The 23,029-nt window shown below is 57.0% G+C and overlaps 1 protein-coding gene across 2 annotated transcripts in view; it reads right to left on the bottom strand.

The window, feature by feature from the left end:
* FBLN1 (fibulin 1) overlaps positions 1–23,029 on the bottom strand; it is an 86,739-nt gene that overhangs the window by 33,387 nt on the left and 30,323 nt on the right. The window contains exons 7-15 of one of the 2 annotated variants that reach the window (XM_042993530.1): positions 22,605–22,742; positions 21,282–21,419; positions 17,053–17,196; positions 16,134–16,262; positions 15,328–15,453; positions 12,354–12,473; positions 11,335–11,466; positions 9,497–9,620; positions 474–918 (exon numbers count right to left, since the gene is read on the bottom strand). In XM_042993530.1, the coding sequence (XP_042849464.1) occupies positions 564–918; positions 9,497–9,620; positions 11,335–11,466; positions 12,354–12,473; positions 15,328–15,453; positions 16,134–16,262; positions 17,053–17,196; positions 21,282–21,419; positions 22,605–22,742 (1,406 nt within the window). In that variant the 3' untranslated portion in view covers positions 474–563. Of the gene's footprint in view, positions 1–473; positions 919–9,496; positions 9,621–11,334; positions 11,467–12,353; positions 12,474–15,327; positions 15,454–16,133; positions 16,263–17,052; positions 17,197–21,281; positions 21,420–22,604; positions 22,743–23,029 lie in introns of those variants that run through there. The other variant, XM_042993529.1, reaches the window with a different exon arrangement.

Raw genomic sequence — 23,029 nt, 5'->3', positions numbered from 1 at the left:
CTCTGGTTAAAGGGTCAGCTCCACGCAATACAGCCAGGACACCAAGCGCAGCCAGAGACTTGGTCCCGCGGCCCGGCTCTGCTACAAATAGGCCACAAAACCCTGGCCGAGCCCTGCCCCTTCTCTGGGCCTCAGTCTCCACATCTAGAGAACGAGAGCGGAAGGAGCCCGATACCCTCTTTTCAATGACGGCCTCGGCCCTTGGGCTCAACGCAAAATGGAGGAGAGCTCATTCATCCGAGGTGATACACGCGCGCCTCCTTAACCCCGTCCCCGGGCTCCCTGGCGGTGTAGACGGTGACCTCCGTCAACAGGGACTCCCAGATGCATACGAGCGTATGAAAACCACTCCTCCGTCACCGCGTGGGAGCACCAGGCAGTGGCAGGTGCCTGGTTCGCCCCAGGGTGATGAACAGCACGCCCCCCCCCCCCCCCCGGGCGAGATAAAACCAAGGCACGTGAGGCATGCTGGGTAGGATCGCCTGCTGAAACTTTATTAAGATCCCGGAGGGGAGGGCGAGGAAAGCAACAAGAGGGAGCCCCCGGCGGCCCAAAGCAAGTGCTCAGAGCTCTGCGGACACAAAGACGAAAAGCTTGGCCACAAAGGAGCTGACGGTGCCATGGCGATAGAGGTCCATCTTGACGGTCAGGAGCAAGTCCCTGGGCTCAGGGACGGGCTTGGTGAGGGCCACCACCCCGCTGTGGTGGCTCACCTTCCGGGTGCTGAAAAAGCCCTCCTCGTTGCCGCTGGTGATAGCCAGCTGCATGCTGTCCCCAGGGACGGCATTGGAGGGGCCCATGCGGAAAACCACCGCGGGCACTTGGATGTTGGTGGGGAAAGAGAGGTGGTAGTAGGTTATTCTCAGAGGCAGCTTGGGGCACTCCTGATTCTCATGGCAAGGCAAGCGCTCGCAGCGGCTGCAAGAAAAGTGGACAGAGAGACAAGAAAAGGATTAGAGCAAACTCAGCAAGCGGAGGCACAACAGAGCGCGAGGGAAAGCGGGGGCTCGCCGGGCAGGGACTCCCGCCACCCCTCTGGCCGATTCGGCTAAAGGAAGAGCACCCCTCACTCACCTGCGGGAGGTGCCGTGGACCTCCGGGCCGCTGACTCAGGCACTAGCCTCTTCCAACACCCTCAGGGGGCGCTGGGTGGCCGGGGTCTAGGGCCGTGCCGGGAGCGAGGTGTGTCCCCTCTCGCCGGCAGAGCACCCCCCGCCGGGCCACACTCCCCGGGCGCACCCTGCCCTCTGAGTGTCGTCCGGGCGCCCGGCCCCTCACCCAGGCCGTGGTCACGGCTACACGGGGCTCTTGGCGGGGCACGGAGATGACCCCGGAGGCGGTCATCTCCACCGCTAGCGGTCACGGCCGCTGCCATCTATCAAGTGCTTGGCCACTCATCACCAAGCGTTCTCTAGCGCGAGCACCGTAACTGCACCGTGAGAGTGGCCTGAGTGCCATTCTTCAGATGCGGAAACTGAGCCTCGAAGAGTCGGGAGGCCTTCCCAAGGTCACAGAGTGAGGAAGCCAGATTTGTGCTCAGGCAGTGAGGTCTGTTCCCCACCCGCCTCGCTGGGTCTCGTGCTCCAGGCCCAGTTTCCTGTGTGTCCACAGGGACAGCCAGGGCTTGGAATGGAGACGGGGATGGGTTCTAACTTCCTGTAACAGGATGACGATAGCCCCTGATTTCCTATGACAGCATGGAAAGAGGTTCTAAGTTCCTGTGACAGAACGGGGAGAGCACCCCACTTCCTATGACAGAACGGTGATAGTTCCTAACTTCCTGTGGCCAGATGGAAAGAGGTTCTAACTTCCTGTGACCGGATGGAAAAAGGTTCTAACTTCCTATGACATTTTCTGACTTCCTGTGACAAGATGGTGATAGTTCCTAACTTCCTGTGACAGGATGGAAAGAGGTTCTAACTTCCTGTGACAGGATGGAAAGAGGTTCTAAGTTCCTGTGACAGAACGGGGAGAGCGCCCCACTTCCTATGACAGAACGGTGATAGTTCCTAACTTCCTGTGGCAGGATGGAAAGAGGTTCTAAGTTGCTGTTACACGTTCTAATTTCCAATGGCAGGATGGTGATAGCTCCAAACTTCCAGTGACATGATGGAAAGAGGTTCTAACTTCCTGTGACAGGATGGAAAGAGGTTCTAACTTCCTGTGACATTCTCTGACTTCCTGTGACAGAATGGTGATAGTTCCTAACTTCCTGTGGCCGGATGGAAAGAGGTTCTAACTTCCTGTGACAGGATGGAAAGAGGTTCTAAGTTCCTGTGACAGAACGGGGAGAGTGCCCCAGTTCCTGTGACAGAACGGTGATAGTTCCTAACTTCCTGTGACCGGATGGAAAGAGGTTCTAACTTCCTATGACATTTTCTGACTTCCTGTGACAGGATGGTGATAGTTCCTAACTTCCTGTGACAGGATGGAAAAAGGTTCTAACTTCCTATGACATTTTCTGACTCCTGTGACAGGACGGTGATAGTTCCTAACTTCCTGTGACAGGATGGAAAGAGGTTCTAACTTCCTGTGACCGGATGGAAAGAGGTTCTAACTTCCTATGACATTCTCTGACTTCCTGTGACAAGATGGTGATAGTTCCTAACTTCCTGTGACAGGATGGAAAGAGGTTCTAACTTCCTGTGACAGGATGGAAAGAGGTTCTAAGTTCCTGTGAGAGACGGGGAGAGTGCCCCACTTCCTATGACAGAACGGTGATAGTTCCTAACTTCCTGTGGCAGGATGGAAAGAGGTTCTAAGTTGCTGTTACACGTTCTAATTTCCAATGGCAGGATGGTGATAGCTCCAAACTTCCAGTGACATGATGGAAAGAGGTTCTAACTTCCTGTGACATTCTCTGACTTCCTGTGACAGAATGGTGATAGTTCCTAACTTCCTGTGGCCGGATGGAAAGAGGTTCTAACTTCCTGTGACCGGATGGAAAGAGGTTCTAACTTCCTATGACATTTTCTGACTTCCTGTGACAGGATGGTGATAGTTCCTAACTTCCTGTGACAGGATGGAAAGAGGTTCTAACTTCCTATGACATTTTCTGACTTCCTGTGACAGGACGGTGATAGTTCCTAACTTCCTGTGACAGGATGGAAAGAGGTTCTAACTTCCTGTGACCGGATGGAAAGAGGTTCTAACTTCCTGTGACCGGATGGAAAAAGGTTCTAACTTCCTGTGACATTCTCTGACTTCCTGTGACAAGATGGTGATAGTTCCTAACTTCCTGTGACAGGATGGAAAGAGGTTCTAACTTCCTGTGACAGGATGGAAAGAGGTTCTAAGTTCCTGTGAGAGACGGGGAGAGTGCCCCACTTCCTATGACAGAACGGTGATAGTTCCTAACTTCCTGTGACCGGATGGAAAGAGGTTCTAACTTCCTGTGACCGGATGGAAAGAGGTTCTAACTTCCTATGACATTCTCTGACTTCCTGTGACAAGATGGTGATAGTTCCTAACTTCCTGTGACAGGATGGAAAGAGGTTCTAACTTCCTGTGACAGGATGGAAAGAGGTTCTAACTTCCTGTGACAGAACGGGGAGAGTGCCCCACTTCCTATGACAGAACGGTGATAGTTCCTAACTTCCTGTGGCAGGATGGAAAGAGGTTCTAAGTTGCCGTTACACGTTCTAATTTCCAATGGCAGGATGGTGATAGCTCCAAACATCCAAGACAGGATGGAATGAAGTTCTGACTTCCTGTGACAGAATGGTGATAGCTCCTAACTTCCAGCGACAGGATGGAAAGAGGTCCTAACTTCCTGTTATAGGTTCTAACTTCTTGTGACAGGATGGTGAGCTCCTAATTTCTGAGGAAGAATGGAAAGAGGTCTAACTTCTGTTATAGGTTCTAACTTCCTGTGACAGGATGGTGAGCTCCTAATTTCTAGGCAGAATGGAAAGAGGTCTAACTTCTGTTATAGGTTCTAACTTCCTGTGACAGGACGGTGACAGCTCCTAACTTCCCATAACAGGATGGAAAGAAGTTTTGACTTCCTGTAACAGAATGGTGAGAGCTCCTAACTTCCAGTGACAGAATGTTGATAGTTTCTAACTTCCTGTGACAGGATGGAAAGAAGTTCCGACTTCCTGTGACAGGATGCTGAGAGCTCGTAATTCCTGAGACAGAATGGAAAGGGGTTCTAACTTCCTGTGATAGGTTCTAACTTCCTGTGATAGGTTGGTGATAGCTCCTGATTCCTGTGATAGGATTAGAGAGAGGTCCTAACTTCCTGTGACAGGATGGAAAGAGATTCTGACTTCCTGCTACAGGCTCCAACTTTCTGTGACAGGCTGGTGAGAGCTCCTCACTTCCCCTGATGGAGACGGAGACAGGTTCTAACTTCCTGTGAGAGGCTGGGGACGGGGACGATCTTCGGCCTCCTGAACACCAGGCCATCGCACTCTGATGGCAGCCGCCTTTGGAATTGGAGCCCAAGTGCAGAGCCCCATGGGACCCGGCAGGGCATGCCCCAGGAAGTTCTGCCACGTTGACCGTGTTTGGACTCTCTGGCCAGGAGCAAGTACCGTCCTAGCCTTCCATCTCGCCTCCCTCTCAGCCCTTTAAGTTTCTGTGCCTTGTGTTGGGTTACTTGGACTTATTTTACATTTGGCGTTTATTGTGAGTGGGCTCTCTTTTTTCCATCCGATTTCCGGCTCTTTACCGGGATGAGGGGAATCATCTCATTTATTTGGCCGTTTACCATTCTGAGCAGGCTTCGCTAGGCCAGCCCCGGGAGCGAGCTCCAGGGTACTCCCTGGGGATGATCCTCCACGGTGGGTGAGGATCAGGAGCACTGCGGGGGAGTCATGCATGGGAGGGGCCCGGAGGCAGAGGGGACAGGTAGGAGAGAAGGAAAGCAGAAGAAAGGTGCTGCTGAGGGGCGGCCTACCCCCCGGGACACCTAGCTCCAGGCCAAACGATAAGGTTCCGGGGGGTTCGGGAGACCCTGCGGGAAGGTGCCTGGCCTCGTGCTGGGTGAATCAGGGTTTCTCCTTCCATTAGCTCATCTCGTCGTCCCACACTGTTCTCCTGCTCTACTGACGGGAAGATCAAAGCTCAGTGAGGACACGTAACTTGTCTGTGACGCCACAGTCTGTATTAAGTGGCAGAAACAAAGTTGGCCTGTCTCACTTCAAAGCCTTCATCCACACGCACGCATACACACACACACACACACACGCACACGCGCACACGCGCACACACGCACCAGCTGCTTCAGGAAAGGCCTGGTGGTCTGGCCAGCAGGTGGCGCTAGAGTCGCCTTCATGTGACTTAAGCTTGTCCCACTTCTGTGTGGCCTGTACCCCGTCCAAGGACGGGGTTTTGATTTGTCAGACGGACGCATTGACCCAGCACGTGTGGCCAGAGGGAACGTGACGTGTGCATGACGTTCGAGCTCCCGCAGCCACCACACCGGAGAACTGGACGCTCCCTCCTCCATGGTCCCCACACCCCCACCACGAACCCCGAAGAGGCATTAACCGCAGAGCCGCCGGCATTTCTCACACGAGGCATTTCTCGGCCTGGCTCTGGGTGGACCATCCACTTCCCAAGGGCCGGGCGATGGCTCTCCGGCTTCATCTCCAGGACCCGGCGTGAACTTGACACATGCTACGCACTCCAGCAAACGTGCACAAACACGTACGGCCCCGATTTTCCCGGTCAGCTCCAACCTCAACGCTCCTGTCCTGCTCTACCCTGAGCTTATGGAAACATCACAGAAACCTCAACTACCGCGTCCGGCAAACTGCCCGCCACCCTGGGCACCCACACAAAAGTCTTTGTTAGCCAGCACGTCTGGAGGGCTGTCGTCGCACAGAGGAGGGCCAGGTCCCTGGGACCACACGCCTTGGTTTCCATCTCGTCATGTACAAGAGAACAACGTGCCCCAATTTTTCAGTTCACCAGAGCTGTGCCAACCGAGGCTTAGAAGCCTTCCTCTGGCTTCTAAGACCGCATGTCTCAGGGGTCCGTCCTGCTGAGGGGATAAAGAGGATGTTTTCAGTCCCATCCCAGGCTCTGGAACGCTTTGACATTCCTCCTGTGGGTAGGAGGGAATCGTGTGGTCAGGATCTTAACAGCCTGGCCGATCCATGAGGCCCAGCCCTGTGGTTTGTGGCCCGGCCTGCTGGGTCATGCTCCAGTTACCGCCCCTTGGCCGCCAGGGACACTGCCCAGAAGGAGACTGTGTGGACAGAAAGAGAAGGCTGAGGCCCAGAGAGAGACAGAGAGACAGAGAGAGGGCACACACCTTAAATCTTCCCTATCAAGACTCCCTAAATGTTAACTACAGAAATGCCGGCTAGTGGGTCTTTCCTGATACGGCTCTTTTAAGTTTTATAAATTGCTTTCTGAAGGTCAGATAATAAATTCTTTAAGAGGATTTTGGAGGATGAGGAAAAGAAGCTACAAAGCAAGAAAACTCCAGCCTGAGGCGTTAACAGTGCCGAGAAGACGGGCCACTCCTTGCTTGGAGCTCCGGCCTGTATCCTGCCTGGGTCTGTCTACCATTTGTCAGAGGCCTGTCACTATGCTGACACTAAGCCACGAGCCCCCGTGGTCCTACGGTAACTCCTCTCTCTAGGAGGGGACAACCAGGATACAAGCCTCCAATGGCCACTCAACTTGGGGTTCCAGCCCCAACCCCCCTTCCTACACTGGGCTCCCGGCTGGCCCGTGATTCCCCACAGGGACCAGCAAAGGAGAAAACTGCAACCAGATGGAGTCCTGTGTGTAGCACGATGGCCCCAACCACACGGCCCCTCAGACGCCCGTGTCTCGTCTCCCGTCGGAGGGCCGGGAGCTCAACCAGTCACACGGGCGGCAAGCAGCAGGCGGGGAACAGCAGAGGTGCCCCGAGGAACCTCTGTGGCTAAGCTGAAGTGCCCCGAGGGAGAGAAACGGGATGGCCGGTCATCACCGTCCTCACTCCCTACCACTCTTGTCCCAGCACTGGGCTGGCCGCCTGGAGCTCGTTACCACTAATCCCTGCTAATCCCCAAGGCCTTGCCAAGCAGGTGTTGCAGACACAGAAAGGGCCCCTGGGCGGCCAAGAGACTGACCTGAGGCCACAGCCCCAAGGAACAGGAGAGCGAGTCTGGAAGTCTGGAATCCCGGCCCTGGCTCTTCCCCTTTACACACAGCCCTTTCAGGCCCTGCCCTGGACACCAGGGGGCACCCCCCTAAAAACTGGCAGTAAGATAGACCTTTGGGGCGCCTACCCACTCCCCCATGGGGGCTGAACCCAGCGTGAGCTTTATGAGGGGGCCCTGCTCCGCCATCAAGGCTCACCGCGCAGGAACCCGGCAGGGTGGCCTCGCCGCCCGCTTCACAGCTGAGGGTATAGAGGCTCCAAGGAGCCCCAGCCACCCGGAATGGAGTAACTCCAAGCTGGCATCTTTCTGGAATGCCACAGCTTCCCCAAGAAGCTGGAGAACTCAGTCCTGGAGGGCTTGGCCTGGCCACTACCCCCGGTTTCTTTCTCCTCCCCCTCTGTGCCTGCCGCTGCGGGGGGCGGGCCGCTGGCGAGCAGGCATGGGTGTTAATCTGGGCCGTCCTGCCCGGAGGGGCAGCTTGGAGCCCCATCTTCCCTCTCTTGCTTGTACTGTGGGTGGGGCCCTGCTCCCTCTTCCTACTCACAGAAAATGACAAGCCCCCTCTTTGTCAGCTCCCGGTACATGCTGATGAAGCCGTGGGATGGGACAGACCGAGCCCTGAAGCATCAACCCCCACAGTGAGCAGAATGCCAGCCCAGGCTCCCCACTGAGCACCCCATTTCACGGCCGGACGCCCTTCGATCCCCTGTCCCCAGCCCTGCTCCAGTCCTGCCCGCCACTCCCTCCCTCTGTGCCTAACTCAGTTTCCCCCTCCCCATTCATTCCACCAACGCCTACTCCAGGCGCTCCGCACCCAAGCCACATGGGGACTCTGCTGCACTCTGTGGCCACTGCTGCTCTGGAATGTGCTCTTAGTAGGCACGGTGCTGGGCACGGGGGCCTTTGTGGGCCCACTGTCTGCCCCGGTGCCTGCACACAGTATGCCCGCGGTCCCCAAACCAGTAAATGACTTTCTCCAGCACCGAGGCGTGGCCAAGGCTTCCACAGCAAATGCCAACACGCAGGAAGGGGCCGGGTCTGCTGATTTCAGTCACAACCTCAGCTCACGGCGCCCACCTGTCCACCCTTGGGCTCGGGAAGCACGCAGACCCCCAGAGGGAAGCTGCCTCCGGTCTGGGCTTCGTGGCTGCCCGTGTTAGAATTCCATGCCCAGCGCCAGCCAGTCTTCCAGAGTCCTCGAGCCCAGACACAGACAAAGAACTGGGGGAGCAGGAACTTAATACCACAAATAGCAGCCCAGCCTCAAATTGAGGAAACGGAACTGTCTTAGGGGTCCGAGGTACGCCCTCGCTGCCCTCCGGGGCTCAGTTCTGGGGTGCCTCTTCCCTAACCGGGGCACAGGGAGGACACGAGCTATCGGGTCTCCAGGCGGACGAACGTACGTGGGCTGGGGGAACAGAGCAAGCCCGCGGAGGTGGCGAGGCCGGAGGACGAGCACCTGGGAAGAGCCCAGAGTGCCGCTGGGGGAGACGGAGGTCTGAGCACCTGGCATTCAGCAAGCCGGAGGCCGGGCCAGAACCGCAAGCCAGGGCAGCCGCCCTTTGGGCTTGAGCGAGTGGACACTGGGGCCGGGTGCACCAACCAAGGAGGCCCTGACCCTCCAGCGGGAGGAGCAGGCTCACCGTCAAAAGGCCGAGTTGCGGTCAGCCTAGCTGTGCACTGGCTTCGAGCGTTTCCGGGGGTTGGAAGGAGGGGTCACGCACCCGTGCTCCCGAATCTGGCCCCACTAGAGAGCTCCTCCAGTGGCATGAAACGAACCTCGCTGAATAAAATTAGGGGTAGGGTGGTGTGCAGTGAGGCCGGAGGTCCTCCCTACGCCCTGAGGAAGGGGGTTTCTGGACATCCCAGCAGACACCCTAGTGGCCTGGGAAGGAGGGAGCTTCCAATAACATAGGAACATACAGCCTCAAGTTTGGGACACAGAAAATTCCGTGCCGTTCCCACACAGTCACCGGGCCGAATGGAATCTGGCTTTCAGGAGGGGGGTCGCCTAATGACGATGCCCCAGCAACCACATCAGCTCACCCGGAAGCATCACTACCTTCGTCTGGGCCAGAGTATGTTCTGACCTCTGCATCTCGCAGATGACGAAGCTGAGGCCCAGCGAGCTGCCTCGGGCCCAAGGTCTCAGGCCTGGTGTTTCTGCCTCGCACAGGCTCCCTGAGGCCAGGCCGGCCCTCCTTGAAGTCACTACCTAGGCTCTCGGCAACCAGCCTCCCGGCGTTTAGGGGCTTGAGAATCGGGGTCCTCAAGTTTCCCAGGGCCCAGGTGGGAGGGCACAGTTCATGAGCCGCCCACCCAGGCCGGGAGCCAGGCCCCCAGGAAGGCCGACGCAGACAGACGATGGCGGGGCCCGAGGGACTTACGTGTCTGCGGAGCGGCGGTAGTTCTTGGGGCACTCGAAGGCCAGGCAGCGGAAGCCGCCCTGGATGTTGAAGCAGGTCTCGTTGATGGAGCAGTTGTGGATGCCGGTCACACACTCATCGATGTCTGTGAGAGACCCCAAGGCAGCCCGGTGAAGGCTGAGGCCGCCCGAGCCGACCCCATCCACAGATGGTGGTGCTGGGGCCTGAGGGGGGAGATGGGGCCGCCCTTGCCCTCCCCTGGCTGCTCCCCTGCTCCCCTCCCTCCCCTGCTCTCTGTGGCAGTGCCCTTGCCAGCTTTTTTCACTTATAGGATAATCGGTATTTATGGAGGTTTTACTCATCGTTCACAGTTCTGGGATGAGCTTCGGAGAGTTCCGTTCTCCCGACAGCTCACTGGGCAAGAACTGTTATTATCCTCAGCGTAGGCAGGAGCTCACACAGGCTCCGGGGCTCACCCAAGGCCACACATTTTGCACGCGGCAGAGTTGAGCTTTGAACCCACACGGGCCAGAGCCAAGGTTCTGAGCAGCCAGCACCTGTCCGAGGCTCCTGAGGGTCAGTACCCTCACCTCACGGGGGGCTCGTGACATGCCAGAAGGAAATGGCAGAAGCTAGCGGCTGCGTGTGACGGATGAGGACACCAAGGCTTCAAGGAGTTCTACGTTGTGCCCAGGGCCCGGGGTCGGTGAGGCCTGGGGCACTGTCCTGAGAGGTCCCCGGACACGGGGAGCTGTCCTCTTTCCCACAGGTCTCAGAAACAGCAGAATGGTGGGGTCTGGCGAGCCTGAGAGGCGTCTGTGAGAGGTGCCAAACGCCTGATCTCGGCGGTAAAAACAACACTCCTAATCTCAAAGGCCGAGGCTCAGGAATGTGTTTTGCTGTGTCTGGCAGGACCCCAGGTTGCGGCAAGGGAGGCCGGCCAGGAGCGAGAAAGTCATCTGCTCCGCCAGAGAGGCGAAAACAAAGTGACTTCCACCCAGAGCTGCGGACGCGCTGAGTGGGTGCCTCCCAGGAAAGGCCACTGCTCCTGCCCGCCTTTGATCAAAGTCCTTCCTCACGACCAGAAATCACGTGTGCAGAACCCGGGGCCTCTGAGCCTCTGGGTCGACAGTCCTGTGTGGGGGCTCATGAGGAAGGGGCCAGACAGACCCGACCTCTGTGGCTCAGCTTCTTGGGGCCGTCCCTCGATCCACTCGGGGATTGTTCGTTCACAAATATCTACTCGGCACCCCTCTCTTGGTCACCAAATGGCTTAGTTATGGGGCTCACGGTGACTCCTACGGTGTTCTTAGATATGGGAGCTGAGTGTAGATGGGGGCCATCGGCCCCCCTCATTTAGTCCATGCGGGAGCTGACCCCTGGCCCCAGCGGGACCCTCACGAATACAGAGACCTCGGGGCTGTCCCACTGCGGACCACGCCCGCCCTCAGCAGGGCAGTCAACGGCACCTTGGGACAGAGGCCTCCCCCACCTGCTCACTGCTCTGCCCGTAACTCTCGGCAGGGCCTGGCTTACGTCAAGGGCTTGTCGAGTCAGTGGATGAAAGGCTGAGCGAGTAGTCCCCCTGCTGTGGGATGGGGTCCCCCTTCCTAAAGGCTGTCAGCCCCTGTTCTGGCCCCCTCGGAGCTGCTGAGGGCAGGGTGGGAGGGTCAGAACCCCCCGAAGACAGGCGTGCCAGGGGTGAGAGACCAGGGTGCGTGTGGACCCCGAGACACTCCGTGGATGCAGAGGCCCCCCCCCCTCCCCTTCCCAGATGCACGCCCCCCCAGTGGGTCAGGGAGGCTGCCTGGCCTCAGCTCCCCGGCACCACAGAGCCCCAGGCCGTCCCCAGCGCTCACCTTGGCAGTTGCGGCCGTTGGGGGCCAGCCTGTATCCGGACGGAGGGCAGGTGCACTGGAAGCTTCCAGGGATGTTGATGCAGCGATAGGAGCAGATGTGGCCCCCGGTGGGCAGGGCGCACTCGTCAATGTCTGTGACGGCAAAGCCCACCCTCAGCATCCCGTGGCCGAGCTCCATTCCCAACAGTGGGCCAGGAAGGGGCCTGGGAGGACGGCCAAGTGAGGCCATCTGGACACAGGAAGCCGCAAAGTACTGGGGTGGGGCTCAGGAACCGTTACATCAGAGGGGAAAGTGAGGCCCAGAGAGGGGAAGAGCTTAGCCCAGCGTCACACAGCAAGTCCATGGTATAAAGTATGTACACGTGGGGGAAGGAGGCAGTACGGGGGCCAAGTGGAGGGGGAAAGGCCAAGGGCTTCAGAACAGTACGTAGCACAGATGGCCTGCGGGCTGCAGGCACGCCCTGACGCTAACGCCCTGACGCTAACGGTTATCCACATGCTAATAAGAAACACGCCTTCCCTGGAAACGGTAGGAATCCCAACAGCACCTTTCAGCACCTACGGTGCGCCAGGCACTGTACTAAGGGCTTCTGGGTCATCTTCAACCCTCTGACAGCCCGGTGGGGCTGGGGTCGGCCCTCAGGCTGCAGGTGATGGATGGTCCCCCACCAGGGAGGGGCAGAGCTGCGAACCGGGCATGCGGGGGGGGGGGGGGGGGGCCCTGAGGCCCCTCCTCGCCCCAGGGTCACACACCGCCAAGCCCTGGCACCTGCGGTCCCCGCCACGTGTGGTCCAAGGCCCCCACACGACGTGGCGCTCACCAGCTACGCATTTCGGAAAGAAAAATCCGGGGAGTGGGTGTGCTGCTTTCTAAACCTCACTCTCGAGGACTCATTTGTATCCAAACAAGCCTCAGCTGCAGGGAGAAAAAAACCTACACCGGCCGCCAGCCTGCAAGGGCGTTCGGGAGAAAGGGGCGGGGGTGCTCTCCCCTCAGCCGGGCGGGGCGCCCCCCTCACCTTCGCAGGTGACCCCGTCCACATCGCTGAGCTGGTGGCCTCGCCGACAGTAACACTGGTAGGAGCCGTACACGTTGGCGCATTCCTGGCTGCAGGGACTGCTGTTACACTCGTTCACGTCTGAAAGAGAGAGGGTCCCCGGAGGTCACCCCGCTCGGAGCCACCCTGCACACCCCCGGTCCCCCTCAAGGGAACACATATGGAGGGCCTGAAGTCCCGCCGTCTGCCGCCTGGGGTCGCCCCGAGGGACAGGGGCTCCCATTCCATCCCCCCCCCACCCCACTCCCCCGGCTGATGGATCCGGAATCTCTCATCAGGACGACACAAAGTCTCCGGTCTCGGCTCCGTCCGGTGGGTCCCGCCTCAGGCTCCCAGGGTCAGTTCTAGTCCTCAACTGGAGACGTGATCACAGCCCTCCCCAGTTCACCTCCAAGACAATGCCCTCTGCAGAGATGGAGGCCCGAGTGAACCGTTGATGTGCCCACATCCCGGATACCCCAGTGCGTAAAGCTCACCACCAGCCCACTCAGCGACTCTGAGCTCCCGCTCGTCTGTTCCCTTCGCTGAGAGCAGGGATCAGCGCAATTCTGGCCCACCACTTGCTTTTGTAAAGGAAGTTCTATTGGCACACAGCCACGCTCACTCATTCACCCTGGCATATGGCCGCCTTTGCCCTGCAAAGAAGTGGGTACCCGCAACATAGATTGTGGCGGGCAGAGCCTAAAATATTTACTATGCGGCTTTTAGGAAAAGATTTGTGCCAACCTCTGGCCTAGAAGTCCCTTCTCACATTTATTTACCGCTAATTCCTAGCAGGGCAGACGGGCTGAGCAGCTAAGAATGTCCATTAGCCTCTCGGCCCGTGTTTCGTCCCTGCAGCACCCCCAACACCCTGCCTGGCCGTCCCTGCTGCCCAGTGTGGTTTCTCATCAAATCCTAGAGACACTCCTCGAAGGCAGGAACCACGTTCTTGCTACGCACCTTATCGGGGTTGCTTTACAAATGCGTAGCGGAAGGATAGGGCAAAGCTGGCCATGCCCCGGTTTTGTGTCCCCAATGTTGCTACTCACGTAGACGTGACTACCTCCTTTCCAGTCACTGGGGACTGATGAAGAACAGCGTAAGCCATGAGTGCTAACAGCAGTGACACCCACGGTCCCCATAGCTGGCACTTGGTCTCACACAGGACACTGGGATACGCTCTCCACGTGCATTATCCTCAGGGCCCCCGGTAAGGTGGGTCCTGCTCCCCCCACTTTTGCAGATGAGGACAATGGGGCCCAGAAGTGCCGAGTTACTTCTTCAAGGCCATAACATGGTCAAGCTGGGATTTGAACCCAAGCTCGAGGGACCCCTGTGCATCAATCTTTTTTTCCTTGCCAAAACACGTGCATTGAGTCTGGTTCCTGGGGACAGGTCCTAGAATCTCGGGGGGACCCGAGGGCCCAGGATCCCGTCGCACCGTCCACCCTCCAGTTGGAGACCTGTGCGTACTGGGTGCGTCTGGGCATATGTGACTTTTGTGATCGTCCTGCCGAGCGTCCAGAAGCTGTACCCAGGCTCTGCGCTGCACAGAACAGGGCTTGCCAGGCGACGGGAGGGGAGCGCCGAGGGCTGTAAGAGCTCTGGACTTTGCTGATCTCAGAACCTAGTCCTCAGAGAGGATGTGACGTCTGCTGAGCGCCTACGGTGTGCCAGGCCCTGTGCTGAACACACTTCACGCCATCTCGGTCCAGCCCCAGAGGAGGTGGATGTTATCTGCGAACCGACAGGCTCAGCACTAACAACTCCCTCCAACCTCCACCCGGCAGACCAAGGGCCCTGACCACACTTTAGCATGGCTTCTACCGGCCCAAGACGGGGTGCCCAGGATGACGACCCCAGACCCTTAAAGTGCCTGCCTGAGAAAGCTCAGAGCAGCCCAAAGAAGATACTCGGTCGTGACCTCCCTTTTTTCTTAGAAGTGTTGACTTTAGCAAACTTGCAAATGTCAATCCTTGCTCTGTCCCTTTGAGATGTACCCCCTACAACCCAGGACCTGCAAACCACGCCTTGGAAGTGCGATCACTGGGAAGGGCAGGTCCCCGCCCCCCACCTCCGCCCCTGCCCTCCCAGTCTCTGTGGGAGGGCAGGAGCCAGTTAGCAGGTGCAGCCAGCCTAAACATGCTGATTCCCCACTTAACGTCCTGCAGCACTTGGCTTTAGCACACCCCAGCATTTAAAAAGCCTTGTGCCCTTTGGGGCACTTGGGTGGCTCAGTCAGTTTAAGCGTCCAGCGTCGGCTCAGGTCATAATCTCACGGTTTGTGGTTTCGAGCCCCACATCGGGCTCTGTGCTGACAGCTCGGAGCCTGGAGCCCGCTTCGGATTCTCTATGTGTGTGTCTCTCTCTCTCTCTGCCCCTTCCCCCCGCTCACACTCTGTGTCTCTCTCTCTCGAAAATAAATAAAACATTTTTTAAAAAATTTTTAATAAAGAGAAATTTAAAAAGCCTCCTGCCTTCTGCTTTTCCCAAACTGAGATCGTTTTACACCCAAGCCCCTCTCCGCGGATGCAACAGTCTGGGTAAACTCTGTCTTACCGGTTTCCTCGAAAATCTGACCTACCAAGCCCTGTCTCCCGGTAGGACACTGAGGCAGGCGAGGCCAGCCACCCCCGGAGGTCGCGTGAACACAGGGTGGGTGGGACGCCTCCCCATCCCGCACTCTTAGCCACGTCCCTTGTTCCTAAACCGGCTTATCCATTCCCCACGTGCGTGGCCCTGGGCAGATGCCACTGGGCGCTCCGGGGCCCAGGAGGCCCAGGCATCTCTGACACGTCACCTGTCACAGGCGTTTCCCCCACTGATGCCTCACTTAATCTGCGCTTGGGAAACAAACTCGGGTCTGTCCCAACGGACGGCGTCTGCGGGCGGAGCCGCGGCTTCTCCGGGAGAAGGGAGTCGATCAGCCTGCGCGGCGCCCGGGCCGCCTCACCTTCACACGAGCGGCCGTCGGCAGAGAGCCGGAAGCCCACGGAGCAGCTGCAGTAGTAGGAGCCCGGCGTGTTCTCACACTTGTGGCCGCACAGGCGCCCGGGATAGCGCCGACACTCGTTGATGTCTGAAACGGAGCAGGTGGGCCCCCTCAGTGCCACCCAAGCCTCTGCTGGCGACCCCACCTCCCGCAGCCTCTCTGCTCAGATGAGAGGCGCAAAGTGACTCGTCCCACGAGTCAAACCCACGGCACGAGTGGGCGAGGGAGCCGGGGCCACGCCTGCCCGTCCGCTCACCGGGCCAGTCGCGTGTCCCTTCCGTGACGCACACCTGAGGACGTGCCCACCCATCAGTTCCCCACCCCAGAGCCCTGAACGAGGGTCCACTGGGGTCTGGCAAGGGGCCAGCCTCCCCCGAGCACCCTGGTCTGCGGATGGCAGGCGCTCGGCCGGCGGGGTCCGTCCCCGTTCCCGGCGCTGAGGCCACCGTGCCTCAGGCACGCAGCCCCGCAGCCCTGCACGAGGGCAGCGACTCTGGGAGAAAATCACTAATGCTCTCGGGCATTTGCGGAGTGGGCTGGTGTCTCATAGACCCTTGGAGGTCTTGAGTCAAGCAGAACACCCGTTCTGCGGGCGGGTGACACCCGGGAGTGCAGCACCAGGGCTGGGACCGGACGGGGGTCTCTTGACTCAGGGTCTCTTCTCGGGGACTGCTGCACTAGGGCTCTCCGAGGTGAGGCGTAGACTGTGGCCACGCCAGGGTGCCACCTGGCCAGGCCCCCCCTGGCCTTCAGGGATACCCACGTACCCACGCACGTCCTGCTGATGCCGTCGAAATAGTAACCGGCTTTGCACTCACAGCGGAAACTTCCAGGCGAGTTGACACACAGGTGCCCCGGCCCACAGGGCTCAGAGGGCGCCGCGCACTCATCCACATCTTGCAAAAGAGAAGGACACGTTGAAAAACGTTAAGCGGGGGCTTTTCCCGGAGATGGTCAGAAAGGAAGCCGGGAGAGCAGCAAACTAAACTGTACGTTGACAAAGCAGTATCATTGGCTCTTCGACACGATGTCCCAGAGCACCTGCTACGTGCTGGGCCCCATGCTGGAGACACAGCGGACCCAGATGCAGCCCCTACCCTCGGGGTCTCCTGCTCTGGCCAACCAGCAATGACCCTGGCTGAGGCGGAAAGGGCCCCGTGACCCGGGGAGACGTTAAGGAAGTATTCTGGGAGTTGTAGAGAGCTTCTCTCTGGCTGGCAGGGGTCTGGATCCAAAGGAATGTAGCAGCGGGTAGGCAGAGGGAGTAACGTAAGAGCAAAATACTACACAGAGAGGAAAGGGCAGGGCTTCTTTAGGGAGCTGCAAGGCCTGGTTCATCTGAATTATAAAGCTCGTGAAGGTGGGGCCACCTCAGGAGGACTCGGTTGTAAGCAGGGGCATCTGTCCTTGTCTGTCACCAACGGGGGCTGTGAGCAGGGAGGAATGAGAGCGCTTCCAGCTCGAGAGACCCTGGACAGACTGAAAGGGGTAAAACTGGGGGCAGTGGTGGGCTGGCAGGCTACTGCCATGGTCCAGGCAATAGATGACGAAGGTCTAAGCTTGGAAATGAGCAACGGGATGGATGGACAGGTTCACTTGGGGGATCTCCTCCTCCCCTTCCAGAGAAGGGAGGGGGGCGCCAGGCGCAGACAGAAAAGTTGATTGGTTCTCTTTTCCGATACCAACCGATACAGCGGGTTCCCTCCTCGTTTAGATGGTAGCCACGGCCACAATTGGGCACGTTCTTCTGGCACGTGTAGGAGCCCTCTGTGTTGATGCATGTCTGCCCAACAGGGCATGGGGCACTGATACTTAAACATTCATTGATATCTGCAGCAGGAAAGATGGAGACAGCGAGGTTAAACGTGGAGGGCTTCCCAAAACCCAACAGCTAGATCTCCGAAACCCCCCCCCCCACTTCCCTCCTTATTGCAAAACCACAAACAGAAGTACTACGATGCCCTCACCCTGGACCACGCGGCAGGCTTCCAGCCGGCTCCCAGGTTTTGCCAACACATGCCACCTGAAATACGACCTCCGTGGCATCTCCCTGCCCCTAAAGCTTCAAGCCCCCCATCCTTCCCTGCACCGAATCTGAAGCCGCGTGCCTGGCTCCCAGGTCTGCCCACGGTCATGTGGCTATGTCCCTTCTGAATCCTACAGGACTCGCAGTCCCCCACCATGGAGCTGGCAATTCAGGGGCCAACTCATGTTCACTCGCTCCACACGGGGTGCGGGGCTAAGTGCCCTCGGCGCCAAAACTCTTGCCCCTGCGAGGCTCTGGGCTCCACCGATGATGGGCCCGGCCCGCCTGGCCTCGGCCTCACTCTGGCCAGCGGTCCCCGCGACCAGGCTTGAGCCCTTACACCACACTGATGGCTCCTGGACAGGCCGCTTGGGTCCCACCTCTGTGCCTTTATTCACACAGCCCCTGGCTGGGAAGTCACCTCCCCCGTCTGCCTGGGAAACACTTTCACAGCTTGCGTGTCACCTCCTGGAGGCCCCTTCCTGTCCGGCCCCCATCTGGGCTCCTGAGGCCCGAGCTGACTTGTGCCCAGCGGGGAGGGGCCGCTGGCTCCAAGTTCACCGCACTGTGGTCTCCCTCCTTGACTGCACGTGCCTGCGTGGGGCCTTCACCTCTGCCGGACACACGCCTGGCGCGTGCGAACCAGTGATCGGACAAGGAGGACCCTCCATTCCCCCAGCTCGAATTTGGAGTAAAACCGCAGAGGCTAAACTTCTTACTAGGGGGAGACTTCTACAGGCACCTAGGTTTTTAAGCATCGCCTTGTTCAGACACTTGCAAAGCACCCAGGGGACAGAGAGAAGGGAGTTATGGTAGAAGGCCCCTGAGCCAAAGTCAAAAAGAGGGATCAGCTGTATTTCTCCCCTCCCGGCCAAGCCCCACGCTCCTTGAACCGTCAGGGGCCAGGACAGTCAGGGGTAGGACCCGGGGCCGCCCCTGGAGTCAGCCTTCACACAGCAGCGCAGCACTTAACAGTTTACAAAAGCTAGCCGGCTCTAGAAGCAGGGTGTCCTGCCTCCCAGCCCGAAAATCGGGGTTGACAGGCTACAGTCCGCCAGTCAAATCCAGCTCACTGCCTGTTTTTGTCAATAAAGCTTTATTGGAACACCCGAGCTGCAACACAGACCCTATAGCACACGAAGCTGGTACTTACTAGGCAGCCCTTTACAGAAAAAAATTTGTCCCCTGCCCCATACCAAGAACAAATGCAGCGTCTAGCAACGATATCGCTGCCTCCCCCGGAGGTTTTGTGCTCGCCAAGGAGATCTATGGTTCCCAAACTGTGTTCCGTGGAACACGAGTACCCCTTGAGATATGGTGTGCTCCCCAGGCAGGGGAGTCCCCCCACCTGTGAGCACCACAAAGTAAGGAAGGACCAGGCAATCAATGCATGAATGGGACACCGGGAAAAATAAAGAACAAATAAATAGAAAAGGTCCAAGCCGTTTGGGAACACGTCATACGACCTCTGTCTCTTACGGGCTCACACGGGAAAAGCCCGGACGATCCCGGCTGAAAAGCGCCTCGCTAACTTTAACCCAATGACGACGGGACCCTTGATTGCCCCGATGGAACACCTCGGAACACCCCAAGATGCCGTGCGCGGGAAGCCCTGCTCTGGCCCATTCTGTCATCCTCACTGAAGCCGAAAGGTAGACGGTGAGAACCCCGACAGGAAATCAGAGGAAGCAGGAAAAAGAAAACCAACAAAGATAGGATCGTCTCGGGGCGCCTGGGGGGCTCCGTTGGCAAAGCGTCCACTCTTGATTTCAGTTCAGGTCGTGATCTCACGGGTTGTGGGATCGAGCCCCACAGTGGGCTCTGTGCTAACAGTGTGGCATCGACTTGGGATTCTCTCTCTCTCTGCCTCCCGCCCCCTGCTTTTCCCCTGTCTCTCTCTCTCTCTCTCTCTCTCTCTCTCTCTCGCACTCTCTCTGCCTCCCTCTATCCCCATGCTCACTCTCTCAAACTTTAATATAAAGTAAAAAATATATATTAAAGAAAAAACGTTTTAAAGAAAGGATCCTGAGTTTCTTTAGGAGCACTAAAGAGCACTATGGGCACGAGAAGGGGCACCTGCCCGAGCCCAAGTTGCGGGACGCCTCGTGGCTGCTCTGCAGACCCTCCAAACACCCAGGGACTGGCGGGTGGGGCTCCTTCGGGGCTTTGCTCTGCTCACCCAGGCTCTCCCTGCATCTAGGGAAGGATGCAGAAGGGACTGTCCCCACCCCTACTCTCACACCTTGTCCCTACACACTTTGCACCCCGTAGAGGGGCAACGGGTTACACAGACTCGCAAATGCTTCTTCTGTGTGGAAATCGGGGCTGATTTTGTCATGAGTCAGGGTTTCCACCCCAAACAGATGCCAGCCTCCTCTGCGGAGCCCCCTCCAAGCGCCCTGCAAGTCTGGGCAGGACCCTCCTCCCTGCTGGCCCTGGGAGAGCCGTCAGCCTCCTGCTCACAGGCCCCCTGTGCTGGGTGACGACAGCCCGGCTGGCAGGAGGCTGGCGGGGGGCCAACCCCAGCCAAGCTGAGGCCCCCACAGCTCCGACACCTCCCCATCCTCCCCGCACTGGATGACTGGGGAGCTTTAAAAGCAGAAGTCTGGGGTAGGGTTCCAAGGAGGCCTCTGTCCCAGGGGGTTACTGGTCTATTTGTCTTTAAATACTCTGGGATGGTTTAAAAAAAAAAAAAAAAAAGGTGAGAGAGCTTTCTGTCCAAATTGCCATTTCAAATCAAAGATCAATACAGATTTATCTGAGAGAGGGCGAGGCAAACCTAAGACAGAAACCAGCTTCCAGAAGTGCCCTTTAAGGAGGGAAACGGGACAGCCTCAGTGAAGGAGGGTTCTAATTGGTGGTGTTTGCAGCTCTCCGGCAGGGGTGTGTGTGTGGGGGGGAGTGTTCCCGTCCTCAAAGGCAGGACCCAGAAGCTTCTGCTGGGCAGAGACCAAGGCCAGGCCGGCAGATCTGGACACAAATGCCAACAGCAAACACCGGCCGAGCCAAGTGGTTATAGCCTGGGTGACTCCGGGAGAAAGGGGTGTCACCTTCCGTTTACAGAGCTCGTGACTCGTCCCTCAGCTCCCTGCCCCCTCCCCACGCTGCTTCTCCATCCCGAGAGTGTGACCATTCACACGGGATTTCCTTTAATTCCACAGCAGTCTTGCTCTGACGTCAGGCAATACAGTAGATTTGTTTTGCAGTGAAATGTATGCGACATAAAATTTGCCATTTTAACGATTTTTAAGCATATAGACAGGTGGCATTAAATACGTTCACACGGCCGTGCAGCCATCACCGCCTTCCATCCACACAACTTTTTAATTTGCCCCAACTGAAACTCTGCGGGGTAAACACTAACTCCCCACATTCCCGCCCCAGGCCCCCGGCACCCTCATTCTCCCTTCCATCTCGATGAAATCCACGGATACAAAGTATTTTCTACAACAAACCTTTAACATACAAGGCATTTCCCAATCATCTTGTTCCATCCTTGCCTCAAGCCGCCAAACCAGGTAGTAGGATTATTCCCATTTTATAGAGGACGAAATTCAGAGTCGAAGGAGGGACATAAACCACCTTAACGCATTCATTCTGTCGGTCAACTACAGCCCTGCGGCCCAACCCGGCCTGCACCTGTTTTTGCAAATCAAGTTTTATGGGGACACGGTACCGTGCGTTTGTTCACAAATCTGTGGCTGCTCCCTAGCTTCGTCCACGGAGCCGAGTCTTTGCAACAGAGACCGTATGGCTCACATACTGGCTTCCCAGCCCTTCTGAGGATATGCTTGCCGAGCTTTGCTCGGCAGGCCCGGTGCGTTCTAGAGCTGTGGCCCGCCGCTCGAGCGCTCGCCCTGCCTGGGGGACCCTGGCGGCAACGTCTTACCAATACAGTTGCCTAGAGCATCTTGTATAAAGCCGCTCTTGCATTGTAGCTTGGGTCTGCAGCGGAAGGATCCCAGAGTATTCTGACAGATAAAATCGGGGAGGCAGTTATGAATACCACTCTCACACTCGTCAATATCTGGTACATCATAAAAAAAGGAAATTGTTAGCAAGAGTCCTGCCGGAAGCATCGCACAACATTCACAAAAATCACAAGAAAGTTTTTTTTCCTAACGCTCACTACTCAGACTACAACCCGAAACATTCCAGTCGAGAAGTCACATAAAAAAAAAAAAAGAGCCTTAGTTAGCCAAATAGTGCTCGCGTTGCTAAAGATTTAAAGTTCTTTTTTTTTTCTCCCCCCCCCCCCCAACCAAGGCTCTTATGAGGCAAACTTTCTGTTATATACTAAATAACCCAGGCATTTTCCTGGCAGTATGTGGGATTTTTTTTTTTTAACCTCTAGGCTAAGTGCATGTTTGGTTTAGACAATAAAGCAATGATCTTAGTGGCAATAAACACTGTCCCTACAAACTCATTCACTCTGACGTTGTCACAATATTCCAAATATGAACAGTGGTGATTGCCATGATCGGACATTTTGGCTGCCCTTCCTTTGAAGTTCGTGGCTGTCAAATGTTCAAAAGTGTATACTCAGCTGGCTGGGCCCCTGGGATCTCAGGGTCCAAACCGCCCAGCGAGGCTGCGAGGATGGGCTGAACAGAGCTTTGCCCAAAGGCCCTGCGACGTCAAGAGGGTGTGCCTGGCTTTTGAGTTACCCTCGTAACCCAACCAAAACTTTTATACAAGTGGTGTTTTTCGTTCTGAAGGGCTGGAAACCCTCAGAAGAGAACTATGTTCTCATAGATCCTCATCAAAGCCTTATCTGCCAAATAACATCTATGGCTTGGCGGGGAAAGGCCAGCAGCCAGAAATGTCGTGTTTTTAGGCAACAGAAGAGAGTAAGCTTTGAACTTCAAGGAAGTCTGGAATCAGATGGAAGGCAGCTGTTGTACAGATTTTTTTTTTTTTTTTTTTTTTTTTGTAGAAGGCACATGTGAGCACCTGAAGTTCATTCACTTCTCATCTTGCTTTGAAATGATCCTGCTCTGAGCCTTTTCAGAAGTCCAAACTCACCATTGTCATTAACTCAGCGTTAAGATAAGAAGGTAAATCTTTACTAACAACACAACCGGGTCGGTGCCCCGGGCAGTCACAGGTGGGGTCAGGGGGGCACACCCCCCTGGGAGTCCAGTGCTGCCTTTACTATCTTATTCTATCTATTCCTGGAGAGCTGAGGTGTGTAGACTGGAGAGTGTTATACCTTTGCAATCATTGTCCTCTGTGAGCTCATAGCCAGTCCCACAGCTGCTGTCTCTCTGGCAGCGGAAAGAGCCCACTGTATTGACACAGGACTCCCCAAGCCGGCAATTGTGGCTGCCCGTGATGCATTCGTTGATATCTAGGACAGACGGAGGCAACGAGGGAGTAACCAGCAAGAACAAAGGACCCCGGCGCTTCACCACAAGGAATGTACCGGAAGGCACCGTAAATGGGTTCCCAGCATCTCTCCAGTCCCCCCACCCACGTGTATTCGGGCTGTGCACCTGGAGGGGTCTCGGGCACTCACCACCCAATCAAAAGAATGGTTTCCTTCCCCGGCTAAGTTTCAGAGCGACTGCTCGTTTTTTGTTGTTTTTTTTTTTTAATGTGTTCTTGATTTTCGAAAGAGAGAGAGAGAATGAGCAG

This window comes from Panthera tigris, chromosome B4 (assembly GCF_018350195.1).
Source record: "Panthera tigris isolate Pti1 chromosome B4, P.tigris_Pti1_mat1.1, whole genome shotgun sequence".
NCBI classification, from domain to species: domain Eukaryota; kingdom Metazoa; phylum Chordata; class Mammalia; order Carnivora; family Felidae; genus Panthera; species Panthera tigris.
This window is presented reverse-complemented; position numbering and strand designations above follow the sequence as displayed.